This window comes from Girardinichthys multiradiatus, chromosome 22 (assembly GCF_021462225.1).
Source record: "Girardinichthys multiradiatus isolate DD_20200921_A chromosome 22, DD_fGirMul_XY1, whole genome shotgun sequence".
NCBI classification, from domain to species: domain Eukaryota; kingdom Metazoa; phylum Chordata; class Actinopteri; order Cyprinodontiformes; family Goodeidae; genus Girardinichthys; species Girardinichthys multiradiatus.
This window is the reverse complement of record NC_061814.1, coordinates 37666164-37689104: the sequence shown is the minus strand read 5'-3', so window position 1 is coordinate 37689104 and position 22941 is coordinate 37666164. Positions and strand designations below refer to the sequence as shown.

The window sequence follows — 22941 nt, the reverse complement described above, 5'->3', positions numbered from 1 at the left end:
TGCGAATCCACTCATACAATCCCCAAGGGGTCACAAAAGCAGTGAGTTGACGACTTTCTTCTGAGATGAACCCCTGGTGGTACTCTACCCTGGTCTAAGAGTGAAAACCAGCAGTTTCCACCTAAACTGTCCATAATGTCCTGAACGCATGGGATGGGCTGGCGGTCAGGATGGGTTTTTCTATTCAAGTCTCTGTAATCTATACACAGTCTTAAAGTGCCATCTTTTTTTCTAACGCACACAACTGGTGAGTAGTATGATGAGTCGGACTTTCTGACCCAGCCTTGTGCTATTAAATCATGAGGGTAGCTTTTCATCTCTTGGTAGAGTGGTCGTGGCACAGACAGGTATGTGCGTTTAACTGACTCATTGTCTTTGAGTGAAATAGTCATTTTCAAATTTTCAATGCGGCCTATATCATTGTCTGTTTTCGAGAAAGACTGGCATTCCTCTCTGAGCATCTGCTTCACTAATACTCTCTGCTCTTCACTAAGGTGGCTAAGATCTACAGGTGGGTCCCACTCTTCATTAGAGCTACACTATCTTAGCAATCTTGTCATTAAGCAACAACAGCTCTGACATTCCTTCATCCTCGAGTAGTTATATCTTATCTTTCAATATGTATCTGGATGTGTGTTAACAGTGACAGACGTGTTTTCCCACTAGCATCTATTTTGTCTGCAATGCCAAGGAAATCACAGATTGACACGAGCTGATCTTTAGACAGGGTGTGCATTTCACACACAACTTCTTCTTGTAGCTCTTCTACTGAAGACATTGTGGCAGTAGGCAGGAGGAATTCTGCTGGTGCAGGTGAAGCTGAGCTGAGTGGTCTTTGTAGCCTCTGATGATCCCTGGTTGGCTACAGGAAACGTACACTGAAACACAGCAACCAGTTCTCCTCAACAGCAACACTTCCCTTATTGCAGTCTGCCTGGGTTGTAGTGATGGGGATTGGCTGACTTGGACTATGATGTACAGGCTGTGGACCCCGGACTTCCAAGGCAGCAATCCCAGCGGTGCCTCCAAATGTTACACCCCTGAACATAGGAGAGAAAGAATCACGCGAGTGATTACTTGTTGCTTCTCTCTTGCAGTAGTTTAATGCAATGGAGGAGAGCGCGCGAAAGCCCCCTAGTGGAGAATGGAGCCACTACCAATCGATCCCAGAAAAGGCTTACTAGCTGATTCCTGATGCACACATCGCCATTCCCTTGAATGAAATTACATTAATTCAACATGAAACCTAACATTTTAACACTTTGTTTCACTGTATTTACATTGTTGTTTAGGCTTATGCTTATTAATATGAATTCATATTTAGGTAACCCTTTTTACTGTCAACTCTTAAGTATGAAATCAACATATGAGCACAGCTAGATAAAATCTTTTACTACCACATTGGGGGTACGATAGTAGTCTTTCCAACCTGTCACACAGGCACACACCCATTCACACGTAAGGGCAATGCAGAGCAACCAACTAATCTAACAGTCATGTTTTTGGACTGTGGGAGGCAGCCGGAGTACCCAGAGAGAACCCATGCAAACTCCATGCAGAAAGACTCTTGGCGGGGAGTGAACCCAGGACCTTCTTGCTGCAAGGCAACAGTGTTATCAACTTGGCCTCCATGTGTTAAACATCCCCACGAGGTTGTTTTTTTAATTCCAATAAGGTTGGCTAATTTTATCAATGCTTTTGAATAGAAACTCTGTACAACACTGTGATATTCATCATGAGTGACTGGGTTTTAATTTTGTGTTTGTGTAATTTAAAGCTAACAGAAAAAAAAAAGGAACTGCAGAGGAGTATGAATCAGAAGGTGATGCTGGAAATATTAAAACAGTGAGAAATACTTTGCATCCTCCCACTACAAAGCTCTGCCTTTAGTAAAGGGTCTATCCAAAAAGTCCTATCTCCCTACCAGGACTGTTTTCTGGCTGGATTTCTATCTGCTGTTTTCTGATCTGGTCCTGGTTCCCGCAATGGAAATGGGGTGGAGGAAAAACTATCCATGAAAACTACCCTGGTTCCTGAAAAGGTGCACAGTTTATTTTTGTTTATACCAGGAAGTCCTATGAGATAAAATCTCTTTTTCGTGAGAGACCTTTATACAAAGCTATAAGTTCCTGCAAAAGGTTAAAGTATTTGTAAATCTGGGAATTCTTTCCAGATACTCCACAAATTCACAAATTTCCCCTTAAAAGCAAGGCCTTATAAATAATTCCCCTTGGAAAATTATCTAACATCCTCCAGAAAAGTCTTGAGATTTCATCCAACGCAGAAAAAAAAAACACTTTTGAACTGAAAGTTTGTCTGGTGTGTGGCCAAAAAAATGACATCACTTCTTTTTGGACTTGATCGCGAAATAATCAGCAAAGGCTTGAAAAGAAGAAGAAGAGAAAAACAAAAAAAAAGAAAGAAAAAAAAACAAAACACTAATGATAATAATAATAGCCTCACACGTAATAAGCAGCATAGCCCGTGGGCTGCAATGAATAACAGCTGGGCCTGGGAGCTGTCAGACAGCTAGATGGTGCAGGTACACTCAGCACTAACCAAACACAGATGGGAATTATTGACACATAGCTGCATGGTTAGTAACAGCCTGGGGGCGGCCTTGGGCCTAAAGAACAACTCAGTCATTAAATGAAAACAGAAAAAATCTCCAGCATTTAGATGAAACCTCAGTCCCTGTATGTCGTTCCATGGGAGCGATCTAGTGGGTAGCAATCTTTCTACAGTTGACGGCTTGAACATATAAATAAACTGCTCTCATGACAAGTTTATTTTAATTAAACGTCAAATGAAAGGCTTGGTGCTAGATATGATAGCTCAATCTGAGAAGACCACACAGATCTGAATCTTTTACGCTGGTTTGTCAAGACAATATTTGCTGCAGGCTAGACCATGGCAGAAATATGAGAACAGGTCTTAGCATAACATCTACAAAGTCGGAGATAAAGCTCCTTCAGTTTGTTTGCTTTCCTTTATCACATCATCAGCTCACATTTTCCCTGCACGTTTGATTTTTATATAAAATCACATTGGGAAGCTATGTTTGGAAATCACAAGAGAGAAAAGCTATAAAGACACCCAAATACATAAAGAAGCTGGTACTAATAAACAAACAATGTATTTTAGGTAGTGCAACCACCAGAACCGTATCACCTAATCCATGGGTTGTTCTGTTATTTGTATCCAGAATCTCGTTTTTTCAGTCATGAGCACTAACTCATGACCTTAAGTTGTGATAAAGAACTTTGCTTTTTGTCTCATCAGAAAACCTAAATGAACACCCACAGAAAACAGAAAACCTTGTCTAGATTAGGATTACCCAGACTGCACAGGGCCAGGCCTGTCCAACCATGGGACAGGCCTGGCCCATGGTTGCTTTTGTGTTTATTAAGTTGAATAATGGTGGCCTGGCTCTCTACTAAAAACGATGCAGGCAAAAAACACAGCACCAAAAGAAAATCCCAAATACATTATGGCAACACAATTTTAGGTAATAGGTAAATGCAATAATATTGTTGAGAATTGCAATAACAATATTAGTTGCAAGTAACCCATATTGCCTTTGCTCCTTTTTTCCTGCCTAAATTCTTCCTGGCATGGATTCAGATTAATTTTAGATACATATTGGTCCACATTGACATAAAAGCATCATGCAGTTGTTGCAGAATCTCCCGATCCATCAGAACCCAACGATTCTCTGTGGAGGCCACTGGACCACAGTAAACTCATTATGTTCAAGAAACCAGTTTGAGATGACTTGAGATTGATGACATGGTGCAATATCCTGCTGGACATATCCATCAGAAAATGGATACACTGTGGTGACAAAATGATGGACACGGTCAGCATCAATACTTAGCCTGTGTCATTTAAATAATGCTCAGTAGGTACTAACAGGCTGAAAGTGCCTCATGGAAATATCTCCTAAACCATTAAACCATTTCTGGCTTTAACCGGTTGTGCAAGGCAGGGTGGATCCATGCTTTCATGTTGTTTACACCAAATCCAAACCGTTCTATCTAAATGTGGCAGTCAAAATTGAGACTTATCGGATCAGGCAACGTTTTCCCAATCTCTTATTCTACAGTTTTGTTGCATGTATGTGAATTGTTAGTTTAGTTTCCTACTCTCAGCTGACAGGACTGACGCTACGTCTGCTTGAAACTGAGATGCAATTGCTAATGAACGTATTGTGCAGCTATAAAGTTTTATTGTGCTACTGGCTATTTGTTTTCTTTGTTTTGTTTTTTTGATAGCCACAAAAGTTGCAACAACAGTTTTCCTTATTTGATCGGCCTTTCAGACACAGCTGCATGTTATTAGTTGTAACCTTGTGTTACAATGACAACACATTTTGTTTCTTAATCTTTTCTCTTTAATCTGTGATCTGTTTAGTTAGTTTCATTCACAGTGAGAGTTAAGCGATAGAAGATAAATCTACCATGAGAGAACGGAGTGGAAAAGAACAACATGGTCAAGTAAAATGACACTCCTGCTGATGATTAGACAAACAGGTACACATTAGTGATCATAGAGAAGCCAATGCAAACATGAAAAAGAACAAGGTTTGTTTGCTGAGAGTATTTTAAGTTTAAAACTCTATTTTATTTAGTAGACCTAATCTTGACTTCTTGAACATCAATTAAAATATGTACATCTCAGTTTTTTGATTCATTTTGATGTTGTTATTGCTTTGTGTAATAACTTAATTCGATCATTTCATTTTTATCACAACCAATACTTAATAATATAATATTCATTCAGAATACACACACTACATGTGTTTTTTATAATGCAGCACGGCACATATTTAAGATACAGAGAACAAAGAAGAATCCCAAACTTTGCCAACCATTGTTTATGCGCTGTCATGTAAAATGAGCATAATGACGAGGACACACAGAATGCAGAAGTGGGTAAAGAAAAGAAAGGAATCGGCTTGACCGTTTTTATTCAAACAGGACATCCAGCCAGTAAGATTCAAGTAGAAGGAGGGAAAAAACGAGGCATGTCTAAACAGTGGGCAGTAGCGGCCTCTGCTGGTGGAAAATGTAACCGCAAAGTCAATGATGTTTATATTTAACTCTTCTCATTCTCACCCCATACACATCATTGTGATCATTTTCATAAAAATAGGTATATATCCATTCAAGTTATCTTAAAAAGATAAAAGTTCAGTCATACGTTTTTGTTGTAAAATCATGCCCGTTTTATAGTTAATGAGTTAGTTTTTGTCGGCCTCTTTACAAAAACTAACTCAACTCTGACTTTATTAAAGTCAGTCAGTCATTTTCTACCGCTTATTCCATAGTGGGTCGCGGGGAAGCTGGTGCTTATCTCCAGCAGTCTATGGGCGAGAGGCAGGGTACACCCTGGACAGATCTCTTTATTAAAGTCACATTTCAAAACTCCAACTGTTTTTTCCCGTGTCAGTCTCTCCACAGATGGAACGCTACTGCCCCCTGCTGTTTGTGAGATTAAAATCACACAGCAGGTTAGAAATAGTCCCTGAGAAAACTAAAATCTATCCATCCATCCGCCGTCTATACCCGCTCATCCTTGCAGGGTTGTGGGGGAACAGGGGCCAATCTCCATCTGTTCAGGGTGTCACGACCAAGCTCATTGGCCATGACAAAAAAAACAAAACACTGAGACAAAAAATTTAAAGAAAATAATCCATCATTTATTATCTAAATTATGTTAACATTATAAGTGTGTCCTTGGTGGTCTGGGTGTGCCAACAAGAACCAGGGTTGGCAAGCATTTCTCTGTCTATAGATGGAAGAGAGATCTGTGGCATTTTTCAATCATCTTTAAGATCCTGGGAGGACTGGCCAGGTGCTCCCAGTCAGCTGATGAGGACCTGCAAGGACACAGCAAGCCCAAAGCCACACAAAAGGCAGTCACAAAGGATAGAATAGAACAGGTTTATTTGTACGGTAATTTGTACATTACCAGCATTGCTGCAAATGCACCTCAGTTTATGATGCATATATATTTATATATGAATATAACAGAAATGAAAGTAACTGTATTGTCCCTTAGTGGTGAAATTCAGGTGTACCAGCAGCATGTAGAAAGGCAAATCAAAGCATGCAGATTCACACAAAAGTAAAACTATTAAAACAGAAAGTAAGAATAAGAGGCTACAATAAGAGCAAATGTACAGCATCAGAAAGTACTTTGTAGTTATTATAAAACAAATACTCAAATTAAAAGAAATGTGCAACTAAGTAGGATAATTTAAAAAACGTGTTTATCTAACCGCTTCCTTTCAGCCGTAGATAAGCTGCTGCTCCAGCAGACAACACTATAGAAAATAGCTGATGCCACCACAGAGTCAAAAAAAAGTCTTCAGGAGCTTCCCCTGCACTCCAAAGGACTTCAGTCTCCTCAGCAGGAAGAGTTTGCACTGATGCATCCTGTAGAAAGCATTTGTGTTGTGCCTCCAGTCCAGTTTATTATTCAGCTGAACACCCAGGTACTTAAAAGAGTCCACTATCTCAGTTTCAGCTCCCTGAATGTTCACCTGTGTGAGTGTGGTGAGTCTGCGCCTCAAGAAATCCACCACCAGCTGATGGTTTCGCTAGCACCAGTCCACAAAGTCCTTATTCTACAGTTGGTATTATATACAGTGATGAGGCCAACTAAGCCAAAGGGGAATTGGTGGAAAAGTCTGCAGTGTGGAGGGTGAACAATTCAAATTTAGTCAAGCTACAATAAATGGACATGAAAATAATGTACTACCATGCTAAAAGTACCAGCATATAGTTAAAATATTCAAACCACTAAAGCAGTAGGACAAGACAATAGGGTGAGGATAAGGCAAAGGGGTAAAAGGCTGTCTACAGCCTGGACAGGTCACCTCTTCATCACAGGATAATACAGAGACACACAGAACAAAAAAACAGGCACAGGCAAACACAGATTAGGGGGAGCACATAAACTAGCAGTTGTGTTTTTATTGATAAAGTCTCCCATCAAATTTGAAAAAGGGAAAGTAATCATTAGTTCAGAAGTGAGTTTTTGAAACATTATCTACATTCAGCTGCCTTTTAGTTTAATTCCTACGTCTCTCTACAGACACAGTACATAATTAAAAGCACGGAAAGACTTTAAACTCATGGTTAGGACTGTCTTCCACCTAAACACATTTTTCAGATGAAAACACCAAAAGACTGCTCCAGGTGAGGCTCGAACTCACAACCTCGGCATTGCTCTGCAGCGTACTGTCTTATAAGTACCGCGCGCTGACCGATTGCGCCACTGGAGCACACTGCTGGCGCTGTGCAGTGAGGGATATAATCAGTAGCCCGCAGATGACATGTGGTCGTGACGCTGGGTCTTTGTGTGAAAGTTTTTATTTATTGTGTCGTATTTTACATATACGTTCAGAATCCAGAGGAGTGCTTGAACGGTGGATTTACTTTTTTTTTTTGCGTTTTATTCCTTCAACGAGGAATAAATCGCGAGATGATCTTAAAACGCGTTAATGCAAGCAGAGCCGTTATCAAGGCTTAAATAAAACAAATGAAGCTTCCTAGCGGCTCTCGATAAACCTGCAGCGCCTCTTTTTGACGACGCGGAAGTCCTCTGCGCGTTCGCCAGTGGCGTGCTGTCGAAAAATCACACCCATGAAAAGCTTTCGTTGCGGGAGCGCGCACGTACGGATGTTACATCAAGACGTTCCATTACCGCGCTAAGTTTGTCTTTGCTAATAAAATGAGGGAAAGTCGCATGTGCTGATGTCAATCTGTTTTCTGTTTTTGTTAGTAAAGAAGATAAATAAAGTTTTGAACAAAATGAGTAAAGCCACATAAGATATAAAGATTTTTAGTATCTTTAGTTTTTGTCGGCGTTGGTTTGTCTGCCCGCCTGTATGGCTGTTTGCAAAATATCTCCAAAAGTTTTGAATAGATTTCGATGACATTTTAAGAAAACGTCTGTATTAGGACAAAGAACAGGTGATTACATTTTTTTGGTGAAGCAGAGCACCACCTGGATCCAGGATTTATTTGAAGGATTCTTTATCATTACCAGACCATGGTGGGAAAACTTGGAATTCCAACCAGGTTCCTGTCAGCAGCTGGCATACAGTGGCCAGATGTCATCCAGATTATAACTCATCAATAAAGAAAAAGCTGACATGCGTCCATGACCCTGTTGCCTTGCCAGAGGTCTACTCTGCACTTCATATGAGTGCTTTTCTAGTTACAAATGTGAATGCTTACTAAAGTTGCTTATACAGGCCAATCCAAATAAATCATCAAAATCTACATTTAATTCAGTAATTCAGTTAAAAAATGTTATATATTATGTGTCCATCAGACAAAATAAAATCTTCCCAGAATTTACTTATGGTAATTTTGATATTTGTGATTTAGAACTAGGACAACCAAAAATTTAATTTCCTTAAAAAAAAGGATTTTAGTAAATAACTCGTAGCCTACTGAAAGATATGTCCTCATACTGAACAGTATATGCAGTCAATAACTTGGTTGGGGCTCTGTTTGTAGGCTATGAATTGCAGCCTCAATGCAGTGAGGCATTGAGGCGATCGGCCAGTCCAGGTTGCTTTAATAGCTGCCTTCAGCTGGTTTTCAACGTTGTGTCTGGTGTCGCATATCTTCCTCTAGAGTTTATTCAATACTCCATAAAAGCCATCTTATCCCTTCTTACTTTCATGTTGTACCTGTAACACAGTCTCTGTTGCATAACAGTTCAGCAGTATTTTGATGAATTCTGGAGTTAAATAAAAAATAGTTCAAATATCACTGACTTCTGGGAATAATTATAATATGCATAAATTAGAATATTGTTGAAAAGGTTATTTATTTCAGTAACTTAGCTTACTAAGTGAAACACATAGATTAACTGCACACAAACTGATGATTTCAATCTTTTTTTCTGGTAATTATGAGGATTTTTCAATTCAATTCAAAAATACTTTATTAATCCCAAAGGGAAATTAAATGTTGTTATAGCTCATATTATGAAGGTTTCTTCAAAGAGTCGTTGTAGATGCTGATGGCTGTGGGCAGGAAGGATCTCCTGTAGCGCTCCGTCTTACAGCAGATCTGAAGAAGCCTCTGACTGAAGACACTCTGTTGTTGTAGGACAGTCTCATAAAGAGGATGCTCAGGGTTCTCCATAATGTTCTTCATTTTATGAAGAATCCTTCTTTGCACACTGATCTCCAGAGGTTCTAGAGGAGTCCCCAGAACAGAGCCAGCCTTTTTTATCAGCTTGTTGAGCTTTTTTAAGTCCCTGGCTCTGATGCTGCTTCCCCAGCAGATGATGGTAGAAGAGATCACACTTTCCACAACAGACTTATAGAAGATATGCAGCATCTTGCTGCAAACACCAAAGGACCTAAGCGTCCTCAAGAAGTCGCTTACAGCTAATGAAAACACAACATTTAAAATTAGAATATTACATCAAACCAATAAAAAATATTTTTTAATACAGAAACGTGGGCTCCTTGAAAGTTACGTTTCTATAAAGGCTTAAGGGTTATTTTCAAAAAACACTTCTAACAATCCTCAGTGGAACACATATTCTAATTTATTGAATGTGACTGTACAACATTTTGTGACAGCAGCAGTATTAAACTAATCATTTACACTTCTGCCAATTTGTACCTCATTAAATTGAACACACAACACTGTACAACATATTAATGAAGGTTTTGCAGCAGTGTTTCAATGCAAAAAATGTTGAGAATATCCATTATGATGTAGTGGGCACACTGTTAGATGGTAAAACCACGAATGTTAGGCAGAAAATATTCACATTTATTGACTAGCAGGAGTATTTGTATTCATTATGTTAACCCTGTAGTGCAAATCTATCAGACCACTAGAGGTCCTTGTTCTCCAAGGCTTGCTGTGACATTTGTCAGAGGTGGTACCACCATCTACCCATTAAACAGCTCCCATTATGACAAGGATTACCTGTGGTACTGTATATCCTGCATGCAAGTAATAGTGTTTAGATTTAGAAAGCAAGTGTGTATTAATAAAAAAGAAATCTGGATCTGATTTCAGTGATTGTGTTTAGATTACAACATGTAACCATGAAATGTGGTGTATAAAGAGGAGATAGACTTAATAATGCACCAGACAGGTTAACATCAATAAAAATAGTTGAATAAAAGAGCATAGACATTCTTTACTGGCAATTTCTCTTTGTATTCATGCATTCTTCTTAGAGCTGAGAAACAGAGCAGAAATGTTTTTTCAAGGCCTTCTATCTACTATCAGTAGGTTTGTTGCAATTAAATACGTGCCGGAAAACAACACTCACACACCGTTGTAGTACATTTCAATGAGCTCATGTGTGCAGAGGCTGGCCTGCCCAAAGTATTAGCATGTGGCCAATTAGAACACAGTTCATCCAGCATATTGTACGGGTCATTCATGCCCAAGATGATAAATATGTATTGTATTCTAATCTTTTCTGTGCATTACTGCAGATAGAGTCCAGTGCTGTGACTTTATATGAGGTCAAAAACAAATTAGTCTTTGATGTGTGAGAGCTAAAGTCTGATTCCAACTCCTTGTCTTGGGCTGCCAACAACAGAATTGGGTGATTAAAAAACGTTTACATTGAAAACATTGTTAGCATGTTTCCCCAAACAATTACATTGTGAAACTCTTAAACAAGACAATTTATGTGAATCTGGGAAGAGAAACTAGGGGATTAAAAAAGTGGGAAAAAAGCAGAGCATATGAGAAGCGATTAAAGGTTTTAATAATTAAAGGAACTTACAGGGAGACCAGGACAACAGAGCAAAGGCAGAGAACCAGGCATTGACATGCTGCATATGAGAGAAGAATAATAAGCGGAATGAGAGCAGAGAAAGACACAAGGAAGGACTTCTAACACAATGATAATACAAAAATGTACATAAACACTGAAGTAAAACAGGAGGTAAAACAATAGCGAATAAACTGAGAAAAGCACCTAAAAAAAAAAAATTTGCAAAATGAAAACATAGATGAAATCCAAAACATAACTCCAGTGGATCATTACAGGATGCTTCTATGTCATGTTTTTATTAAGATATTTTAGTGCATATGAAAATGATTTGAGGTACATTGCATGGACACAAAATACTTCCTAAATGTTACCAGCAGAGATTCTCAAAATAAAATGATTTTTGAGGGGATGGTCTGGCAAAAGGTGGGGAATCCCAAATACAGTAATGCTAGCCCAGACTGCAGTAACTGTCTATAGAAACCCACTCAGGTTAGTCATCAAAATAGTTTGAACTTCTTTCTCTTCATCCATCCTTAGTGGGTTAACGTTGTAATTTACTGCAAATAAGGATACTAACTACTCATCACCACACTATTGATCCTTACCTTAAAGATACCAGCGATACCTTTACTAAAAAGAACAGCCACCTAGGAAACCTTCTGGTCTGGCTTGGTGGAAATGTATTGGATTTATGGTTTTTTCAGTCCTTTTGCATTACTGTTTCTATTAAGTATTTTTGTAATGGAGAAGTTATATATAACTTCTGTTTTTTAGGTATGTGTGCTGCATGTAGACCTGGAATCCAACAAAGACGAGATCTTTTGTTTTAATGGAATCCGGCTGGATAAAGAAATTAAGAAATCAGTAAACAATTATCTTATCTTTGGAAACACTTAGCATTGAAACTGGGAGTTTACATTCACTGTATAAAAAGAAATGTAAAATTTTTCTATCACTGTCTGACATTAAATCAAATTAAACCTTTTCTGCTTTAAGCCAGTTATGGTTAACAAAATTATTTATATTTGTTAAATGTGAAAATACAGACATGTTTTTAGAGATTTAATTCTTATTCTCTTCAAAGTCAGAAGTTAAGCAGCACTAAGAATACGATGCCTCTGAACAACCTGTAAAAACTCTGCTGATGATGTTATGGATTTGTAAGACGTTAATAGGTTAATTCACAACACCTGAGTAAATGGGTGTGTTTTGGTGCTAAATGTGTGTATAAACCCTAGAACAAAAGCTAAAGGTCATTATTCACTACTCACATCATTATTCACAGTGAAACAAGTCCTATACTAACATAGGCTGAAAGGTCCCTCAGCGAGGAAGAAGCCAATAGTCCAAAAGCAACATAAAAGCCCAGGCTGCGGTTTGGAGATGCACTCGGGGACAGAGACCCTAATATTTAAATACTCTTCCTGTGGTCTGATGAATCTAAAGTAGAATGTCTTGTCCAAAATGACCAACTTTACATTGAAACCAAAAAAGGAAAGCTTGCAGGCATGAGAATATCATCTTCAACAGTGAAATACATGGGTGACATCTAGGAAGATAAAGCTTGAACAAAAACGTGTCTTCCAAATGGACAATAAGCACAAACGTTTTGCCACATTAGTTACAAAGTGGCTTGGGGACAACAAAAATCAGTGTTTTGGAGTGGCTACCGCAAAACCATAAACTCAACCCATACACAATTTGTAGGCAACCTGAAGGCAGGCCTGCAAACCTTACTCAAGTAAAGCAGAGGAATGGTCCAAAATTGCAGCAAACTACCGTAAGAGGTGTTGTGGAAAGATACCCAAGACACTGAACACAAGTCATACAGGAAAATTATTTGAAACATAATTTCTCTCATTATTCTGCCATACAGCAAGTAATTTCCTACCTGACCCAAAACAGGAGTCAGATTTATTGTGAGACAGTGAGATAAAAAGGTGATATCTCTTTTTATCCATTGTATGTAAAACTTCTGTTTCAAATGTTTTCAGTCCATGGAAATCCAGAATATTTAACCATCTTTACTTGTCAGCAGTTATAGGTTACTCTCTTTGCTGGTGTCTTTCTTGCACTTAAGGGAGTTCTTCACAGTGTCATGGAATACAGAGCTGGAGAAAAAATAGATGACGGGGTCCAAGGCACTGTTGAGGTAGGTCAAGCCAATGCACACCATGAAGAGATTAATCCATGTTCTGTAGGATTCACATGCGTCTGGGTGGTATGTCTTTATGTATAGCCCCATCAGGCCTGTGAAGACACCTGGCATGAAGCACAGGGTGAACACTATATTGATGACCATTACAGCTCGGATGGCGCGTCTTACCATCTCTCTGTCCATTCTCACCCTTTGCACTTGGCAGGCAATCCTGACTGAGCAGAAGAGCAACAAAACCAATGGCAGGAAGAACTCTAAAATGTAAGCAACATAGTGGATCTTTATTGGCAAGGGGACTACTTTGTAGGAGTGGAAGCTGCGACACAGTTTTTTTTGGGTCTTCTCCTCTGTATGGAGGAGGTTGGTAGTCAACAATGGGATCCGATACAGAATCACAAGGAGCCATATCAGAGCTGAAAGCTTGTACGCCCGAGTCGTAATCAGTCGAGTGATGCAGTGATGCGGATGAACCACCTTCAAGTAGCGGTCCAGTGCCACCGTTGTCATGAAAGCAATACTGGCAGATCGATTGACAGACAGCATGTACAGGTTAATGCGGCACCAAACTTGTCCAAACTTCCAGTTGTCCCCTCGCCAGTGGGTGTCGATGCGGAAAGGCACGCTGACAAAGAGCAGGAAGTCGGCCAGACAAAGGTTAAAGAGGAAAGTGATGTGGGATTTCCAGAACTTCATACGACAACAGAAAATCCACAGTGCCAGGATGCTTCCTGGCAGGCCCATAAGTGTCTCAACCATCAGGAAAATCATCAGGAACACATTTCCAATCTCACTGTTTTTGAGCTGACAGGTCACATTTACCTCTGAACTCATTCTAGCAGAGTGTAGTTGGATCTTTCTGCTTGCTGGACAACTATGTCAACACCTGGGTACGAAGCTTTTTGTATTGTTGACACTATCAAGACAAAGAAAGAAAAAGAAAGCAAGCAGATTAGAACATTATTTTATTGAGTACAATATAAAAGCTAATTATTTTGAAAATTACGAATATGGTGTTGACCATTTTGCCTGACTCAATTTGTAATAATCAGTTGCACTAACACATGTTTGTGCAACTGATTATTATTAGTCATAAAAGGTTGCTGAGAGATAGTTGCATGAAATCATGATATTTAAGATTTTTTATGAATATTTATTTCCATAGTTCTTCAAGATTTACTTAGCTACCAAGAGAAATAAACTGATATTCACTGGTTAAGTTAATGGGTCTGAAATGGTTTGTTTACAGGTACAAAATGAAGGTATGATGGATGTATAAAGTGGCAAAGAAAAAACTTGACACAAAGACTTCTTCTCATTTCATCTGGTACTCAAATTATCCAGATTGGTATGGCAAAGGCATGTAACAGGCAAAAACTGTTCAAGAAAGTGAAAACCCAATGTAGTTTTTTATCTACATTTAATTTGTTAGATTTACATTGTATTGCATGACAAAAGAAAAAATGCTTTATTTAAAGGATATGGAAATAAGTGACAATTCAATTCAGTTTTATTTATATATTTATTTATAGTAACATAATCCTCTTGCTGCAGCCAGGTTTCTGTGAGGCAAAATAAATCAATCTGATTGTCAGAAATCCTGTCACTAACTAGCAATGTCTTTGAAGAGAGAGGTCTTATGTTCAGTAAGCCACATTTAATTGTTTTATTTTTCTTTTTGGTCTGAGTTGTGTTTATTTTTAGGAGATTTTCCTGATTTCCTCCTTTTAGATTATTTTTCTATTTATTCGATTTTGGCCGTGGGCGAGACACTGTCTTAATATGGTGATGGGTGGGTGGCAGTACAGAAAGGACGAGGGCAGGCAGGGAGAGACGCGGGCTGTGAGTACTGCTCGGAGGAAACTTGACAAGCTCGATCCAGCTTTCTTTTGACTTACTGGATAAACTTGCTTTCATATTGGAAACGGCGGAATAAGGCATAAACTGGTATGTGAATGGTTCGGATGGAAGGACAGGCAGGAGAAGGGGAAGATATGGATTTTGAGGGATGGACACCAGTAGGTAGGGGGAGAGGAAGAGGACGTGGGAAAAAAGAGGAAGGAAGGGTGTTTGAAAGTCAGGGTAACAAGCGAGAGTTGGAAGGAAGCAGCTCGGATGAAGAGAGAATAGTTAGAAGGAAATACTGAAGGAAGAACTTATAATAATAATAAAATTAAGGAATTAGGATGAGCACAATAACCTAAGCCCGATAGGGATTTCTAGAGAAATAAAAAAGACAATAAGAGATGTAGAAATGGTGAAAGTATTAAGAGATGGAAACTTATTAGTGACGTGTAAAAATGAAGAACAAAAAATGAAGGCTCTACATGTAGAAAGCATTAGCAAAAAAATGGTTGTAGAGAGAAAGATCTTAGGAGAAAATAAATCAATCCGGGGGGTGACTCTTGGTATCCCTCAGGATGAAGATTTTGACAAAATAAAAAGAAGCATTACTGGTGCAAAAGTGAACTCGCTGAAAAGATGATCAAAAACTGTCAACGGAGAAAGAGTAAGAAGTCTGTCAGTGATGATTGAATTTGCAGGAACAATCTTGCCAGAAAACATAAAAATAGGATTCTTGAGCTTCCAAGTAAGACCATACATCCCTCCACCACTTAGATGTTACAAATGCCAGAGATATGGACACATAGCAGCAGTTTGCAAAGGAAAGCAGAGGTGTGAAAAGTGTGGAGAGGACCACAAGATAGAAGACTGTAAAGAAGTGCGAGAAAAATGTTGTAAGTGTGGACGTCAACATAGGGTTACATATGGAGGATGTGAGAGGTGAGAAAAACAGCAAAGGAAATCCAACATGTTAAGGTGAGCAAAAACACAAGTTATGCAGAGGCAGTCAAAAGTGTGAAAGGACAAAAGATAAGAGAGGTGGAACAAAAAGAGAGATAAATTCCTCAAAAACTCCAAACAGAGGAGAATATTGAGTTATCAGTAGAAAAATTAATACTATTCATTGCTTACGTCATCAATTGCACTGACCAGGCCAAACATAAAACTGAAAAAATTTAAATAATTCTGAGAGGAGCAGAAAAATTTCTCAGTATTATTGAGTTTAAAACATAACCATTCAGACAGCAGGCCAGATATTCTACTAGAAATACAGCATACTTTATTCAGACTACAAATGATGGGTTTATCAATAGTATTTTTATGGGTTCCAGCACATATTGGAGTTAAAGGAAATGAGATGGCAGATAAGATGGCTAAGAAGGCAACACAAAATCATATAAATTTTACAGTACATTTAAGTAAATCAGAAGCAAAGAGCATCATCAAACAAAAATTGAAGGAAGAATGGCAGAAAAGGTGGGATGGAGAAAGAAAAGGAAGATGGTTTTATAGGATCAAAAAGGCAGTCGGTGAAAAAAGAACTGGAAGTAGGAGCAGAAAGGAGGAAAGGGTAATAACAAGATTAAGATTAGGACATACAGGACTTAATTATACACTTTTTAAAATACATAAACATAATACAGGACAATGTGACCACTGTGGGATGGATGAAACAATTGAACATATTTTTATAGAGTGTCAGAAATATGAAGAAGCATGAAGAGAGAATTTGAAAGGATTAAAGAAAAGTTTAGCATAATAGATTCATTACAAAAGACAATAGGGAGCAAACATATACAAATTATTTTAAGATTCCTAAAAAGAACAAAATTATTTAATAGAATTTGAGTGTATAAGATATTAATCCATGTTGAACCACACTCCATACCAGTGGGGGCATCCCAGCATGCGGCTAAACATGTCGTCACTGGTTAAATCGGGGAGGGGACCACAGAAAATTACGGAATCCGACATTGTTTTGGCAAGCTTACACACCGAAGCAACACTAACTTTGGTGACCTCCGATTGACGTAACCGGGTGTCATTACCGCCAGCGTGAATAACAATCTTACTGTATTTACGTTTATCCTTAGCCAGCAGTTTCAGGTATGATTTGATGTCGCCCGTTCTGGCCCCTGGCAGACATTTGACTATGGTCGCTGGTGTCTCTAGTGCCACGTTTCTGACTATGGAGCTGCCAATTACCAGAGTTGGCTTCTCAGCGGGTGTGTCGCTGAGCGGGGAAAATCTGTTAGAAACGCAGACGGGTTGGTAGTGACCTGTGGGCTGGGATCTAGGACTATGCTTTCTACGTACCGTCACCCAGCCGACCTGAGGCCCCGGCAATGCGGGCTTTGCCGGAGGACTGCTACGGGGAGCTACCATCGGTGGCTCCACACTGGCTAAGGGGCCTCGGCTATCTGCTGGTTATTCAGCGCGGAGCCAGGGCTCCAATTCCAACACCCTCGCCTCCAAAGCTACAAAGTGCTACATTTATTACACGTACCATCATCACTAAAGGAGGCAGAGGAGTAACTGAACATCTGAAACAGAGCAGGAGAGAGGAGAAGACTCAGAGAGAGAAACAGCAGAATGGGTAGCCATGGTGGAGCTAAAGCTAACGCTAAGCTAGCGACCCCTTACCACTACTAGAAAATCCGTATAAGACACAGAGAGTCCCCAAACGTTAAATGCAGCAACAGAAAGTATGTGTTTAACGTGCTTCTGTATTAGAGCAAGATAGAGATATCACAGTAGAGAGAAATCAGATCAAACGAGAGAGCCTTCACACACCAAACAATCCACCAAGTGCAACAGCGAAAACAGGAAGTGACGTTACCCCGACACTTGGCCATCTTGGATTGAATTTGCAATTTTGACCTAATTGTTGTCGTTTATAGCCTCTGTATTTGATCGAACTCCTCCGAGAAATTTTGATGGATTGCCTTGAAATTGGGTCAGTTTGCTCAGGAGGGATGGCGGGTTCACAAGACCAAACAGGTGATGAAACAAAATGTCTTCTGAATAAACTTATGGTTAAATGAGACAAAGATTTGGCCACAGTAACAAGACGTATGATTGGAGGAGTCAAGGTTAGGCTTTCAAACCGAGGAACATTGTGGCAGTTGTCAAGCATGGTAGCTGTAGTATCATGCTGTGGGACTGTTTTGCTGCCAGTAGTGAAGTAAATGGCCCGCACTTGTATAGCACTTTATGAAGTCAGAGGATTCCAAAGCGCTTTAAGGTACAATCGGTCATACACACTGACAGTGATAAGCTACATTGTAGCAGACAGGGAGGGGAGTTTGAACCGGCCACCCACTGGTTACAGGACGAACCCCTACTACCGTAATATAAAATGAATGCCCTTAACAAGTGTATGTAAACCTGTGATTTCACAATTTTATTAACCAGTAAATTAAAAGGCATAGATCCACACCACAGCCACTAATTAAACTCATTTAATTTGTTTTACACACAACTTGGACCTTCACTGACACACACAGGCACACACTACAATGAATCAATGTGCTTTACCAGTAATAATTAAAATATCTGATTAAATATTACACACTTTAAGAACGTAATTTATGTAGAAATGTTTAACAAACAATCAATGCATTAGGATCAATTCCAATATTATATGTTGCTTAATAAGGGAACCTCAGAATTTCTCACACACATCAGTTAATCTGTGATCAACCTCATGGTCTGTTGAAGCAGGCAGTCGAAGAGCACTCACTGTAACAGGATTACATGAACCTGGCTTGATTGAGCTGCTCCTCTTAAACCTTTTGTTAAACTTGTTAAACTGCTGAAGCCAGGAAGAGATACTCTAACAAGGCTGGGTCCAGGCCATGTTGCTGGATTTCTAATTTCTGCTTTTGTGCTGTTAGTTTTGTATTCTGGCATCACTAGTTCATGTTTTGTTTTGTTTTGTAGAACCTGTTCTATTGTTTACTTCTGCCCCATGCGACCTTGTACCTTTTCATAAATGTCAGCTGTTTTACAGTAGTTCCCCAAACAAGTCTGTTCATGACCAGTGAACCTCAATCAGATTGATCAAAGCATGAAAGAATCTTAAAAAATATTCTGACTTGGACCAATCCAGAGTAAAACAATCTCGGTGCATTGGATGACTCAGGAAAAAATAAAGATAAAGATATATAGTTATTTTTACTATAATAATCTTAAAAGTGTGACATGCATATGCAATGTCACACCTGCATCACCTGCATCAGTATTTGACGATGCAATTAAAGCTGCTTATTGGGAAGTGTTTCTACCAGCTTTGGTTTTCTCATAACTTCGATCTTTGCCTTTTCTTCTTTGCAAGAAGAAGTGTGATCAGTTTCCCTGGCCCTGATGAAGAAAAGCACCTTCACAGCCTGTTGCTACCATCACCACGTGTCAACATAATGGATTATGTGTTCAACTTGATGCGCATTCCGATAAAAAAGTATTTTGGCTAACTTTGGTGAATTTACGTTAGGCTTCTTTATGTATTTGTCAGTGCACGCTTATCTTATTGTAGAAATAAATGTTGGGAAGAAAATGAATGTGGCTTCATAACATCAACAGAATGACAAGAGTACCACTGATGATAATACACCTCTCCTAGTGTAGCTCTTTACTTTACACCTACTTACAAACTTAGCTTTACTGTGTGGCTCAGAAGTGGTTCCACTTCAGTCCCTCATTCTAGCATAAGACGTAACTGAGACATGCAGAGCACCACATCCAGACTGAAATGTCTGACTTGTGGTTGCACTGTCTATGGTATGTTTATAAAATGTGCGTTAGTTTTATGTCCTCACATAATGCTTGCTCTGTTTCTCACCAAATCGAGTCTTATTGTTGGTGATTTAGCCAATTAACTAGATAGATGAGTTGAAACAATGTTCAAAGATGGGTTCCTTCCTTTCTGTTATGCACAAAATAAAACTTTAATAAAACCTCAACTAATTAAAATACACGCTGTTGTTCTTTAATAAATGTTCTTCTTAAATAAAAATAAAGCTAGAAAAAAACCCAAGAGCTTCTGGGACAGTGTCGTTTTGGGACATGTGTGACCAAAGTAGCGATGTTTGATCATAATGATTAGCAACATTCTTGGAGAAAAGCAAACACGGCATATCAGTACAAACACCTCATAAACTGTCAAGCACGGTGGTGGAAGGGTAATGATTTGGGCTTGTTTTACAGCCATTATGTTCTAGAGTCAAATGTGAGTATGAGATAAGTTGGAAAATAAGTTTTGTGTATTTATTTGCACAACAGTACAAACTGTGACAGCCTGGTGGTTCTAATGATAATTATATATTTGTACATTATATATATGTAATAAATAAGGTAAATGTTTATTATTACAAAACAATGGGCTACAGATGCCAAAGGCCCATAAACAAAACAAAAATGTTTTGCAAAAACCAGACATGACAATGAACACGCACACACAGACACAGAAAAGGAGGAAGATGATCCAACAAGGAACTAAAGAACCCTGGCTAACACAGATTCAGAGGAAGATAATGACTCAGGGTAGGCGGGAGTGTTTATCTGAGGAAGCAAGAGATAGACAACCATGAAAATACCTGAGATAAATCTAAACCTGAAGCAAGGAGGTGGTATAGCCACAACCTAACACAGAACCTTTTCAGGTATAAAGTCAAGAAAAAAACATAAAGATAAAGTGGATAAACTAAATCTATGACATATCTAAATTAAATCTACAACATATTTACATGTTTTGGAAAACGAAATATGTTCTGAAGGATATTATCTCTCAACTTGATCCAGAACTATCTCCATGAAAAAAATCCTGATATTCAGTGGTGTGAAAAACGTTCCCCCTTGCAGATTTCTTCTGTTTTTACAACTGATAACGGGCCTTTTTCAGAACTGTGGAGGAATTCTTGCCCACTCTTATTGTTTTAATTCAGCTACATTAGAGGGCTTTCCATTGCATGCACTCAGCATCTTTTTGGGATTAAAGTCTAGACTTTGACTAGGCCACCCCCAAAGTGACATTTCTGTTCTGTGAGCTGTTCAGAGTTGGACTCGCTGGTGTGCTTGGGATCATTGTCCTGCTGTACTGCCAAGTGATCTTGAGCTTTAGGTCACAAACTGGTAAACAAACTATCTTCTTTAGGATTTTCAGAATACAGTTTTCGGCAAGTCAGTTTTGGCAAGTCGTCCATATTTTGAAGCATCAAAGCAGTCCCTGACCATCACACTACCACCACTGTGATTGACTGTATGTATGGTGCTCTTGTTTTTTAAAGTTGTGTTGAATCTGTGTAGCGGTCACATACATTCCAAAAAGTTCCACTTTTTTCTCATCAGAATATCTTCCTAAAATCTTGTTGATCATCAAGATGTCTTTTTTGCATGTGAAATTTGCCTTTATGTTTTGTCAATCATTCCCATGGATGCCATTTTTGCCCAGTCTCTTTCTTATTGTGGAATCATGAATTTCGGACCTTAACTGAGGCAAGTGAGAACTCCAGAGCTTTAGATGTTGTTCTAGGCTTTTTTGTGATCTCCAGGATGAATTGATAGTACACTCTTGGAGTTATTTTGGTAGACTGACCGCTGCTGGGGAGGTTCACAACTAATTGTGGCTTTCTCAGTTTGTGGGTTTTGGCTCTCATTGTGGTTCACTGGATCCCCAAAGCCTTAAACATGGCTTTGTAACCCTTTTGTAGACTGATAGATCGATGCCAATCACTTCGTTTTTCACCTGTTTTTGAATTTCACAACACAATGTGTTGCTTTCTGATATCTGTTAGCCTACTTCATGTTGCCAGGTTCTGTTGAGGTTCTACTGATCAGTCAGGGATCTGGTGTGGTTAGTGCAACTGAATCAGCTTTTCCTATTTACTCGGGTTGTCTTTGTGTTATGTTAAAACATGTTTAATCTAAAAGATTTAAATGTGACTAAAAATAAGCAAATACAGCAGAAATCTGTGAAGATGCAAATAATTTTTCATTGTGCTGACATTAATCTACGTTATTAATATTAATCAGTCCAGATAAAATTACGTGATGAGAGATAGAAAAAAAAAGAATGAGCCAAGAAGTAAATTTAACAGAGCGTCTAAATATTTAATCAAAATTAAGTAAGGTATACATATAAATTACGTTTACTGGGATTTGCATCAGTGAGTGTGTGCATGTATGTGTGTGTGGTAGGAACCGGACCTATTATGAGACAGTGAAAAATAGACAGCTATGAGGAAACATTTGCACTGATAAAGGGAAAACCCAAACCAAAGAGACATGTTCTAAACTGTAGCTTTTGTTTACATAAAACTCTAATGTATCTGATTTTTCTTAGCAACTCTCAAATAATTCAGATTCATGGTTCATTAGCTTTAAAAACCATTAAACAAATCTAAGATTGAAGAGTTATACTGGTGTCAGTAGAAGAGATTCCTTGGTATTTATGATTATAATGTTTGCCAGAGGAATTCAGTTGAACTGTAGAGACACGCTTTAAGGCTTTAAGTGCACCTTTATGTCAGATTTAATGGTAAAACTATTTCCATGAATACCAAAGCATGCAATTTATCCCAATGTTTAAAATCATAATTCCTGTTTTACAAGGAATTTGTTTTGAAAAGTTGCATTTCCAATTATTAAACAACTATTATGCGGGTAATATTTTCATTTTCTGCATGTCTCCACATCTGCATCCATCGTCTGCCCAAATCCTTCACAGTCTATGTAATTTAGACCCATCCGTGCTTCGACGGTCCAAACTAAAAAAAACACAAATGCATCCATAATCTGTGCATAAAAACTCCAGGTTTTAGTACTCACCAGCAGTTACAAGGAAGTAATGCGTTCAGTTGGTGAAGAAAGTGATATGCATAACTCTCATGCTGAGAGTGAACGTGATCTGGTGTGAAAGGGTGTGATATTTTCTTTAAAAATAACAGTTTGTGGGAGGGCTTGTCATGACATGATGTTGGTAATGACATATCCAGAGAACAGGGATGGCCATACACTCATATTTTTGTGTCAAAAGAACTTATGACACTGACTTTCAGGAGTTTTTACAAGTATAAATATTGACGTGTAAAAAAGTAAAGAAAAAGCTTGCTTGCTTGCGACAACATGCAGCTGTGCACAATGGCCTAACATGTCTTCTTTGCTCT

The 22941-nt window shown here is 38.7% G+C and overlaps 1 protein-coding gene and 1 non-coding gene across 2 annotated transcripts; both read right to left on the bottom strand.

Moving 5' to 3' along the window:
• Positions 1–7197: 7197 nt before the first annotated feature.
• On the bottom strand, positions 7198–7291 carry trnai-uau. Its single transcript has 2 exons — positions 7254–7291; positions 7198–7233 (listed from the first exon to the last, which is right to left on the bottom strand). It is a non-coding gene; the product is annotated as a tRNA-Ile (tRNA).
• A 3457-nt stretch (positions 7292–10748) lies between these two features.
• On the bottom strand, positions 10749–22670 carry hcar1-3 (hydroxycarboxylic acid receptor 1-3). The gene is made up of 2 exons (XM_047352006.1): positions 22604–22670; positions 10749–13850 (listed from the first exon to the last, which is right to left on the bottom strand). The coding sequence occupies exon 2, from the start codon at positions 13766–13768 to the stop codon at positions 12818–12820; it is 951 nt and encodes a 316-aa protein (XP_047207962.1). The 5' UTR covers positions 13769–13850; positions 22604–22670; the 3' UTR covers positions 10749–12817.
• Positions 22671–22941: the final 271 nt, after the last annotated feature.

What these genes read in the sequence shown, in the direction of transcription:
- hcar1-3 (XM_047352006.1), bottom strand. Translation starts at nt 13,768, where the DNA reads ATGAGTTCAGAGGTAAATGTGACCTGTCAGCTCAAAAACAGTGAGATT.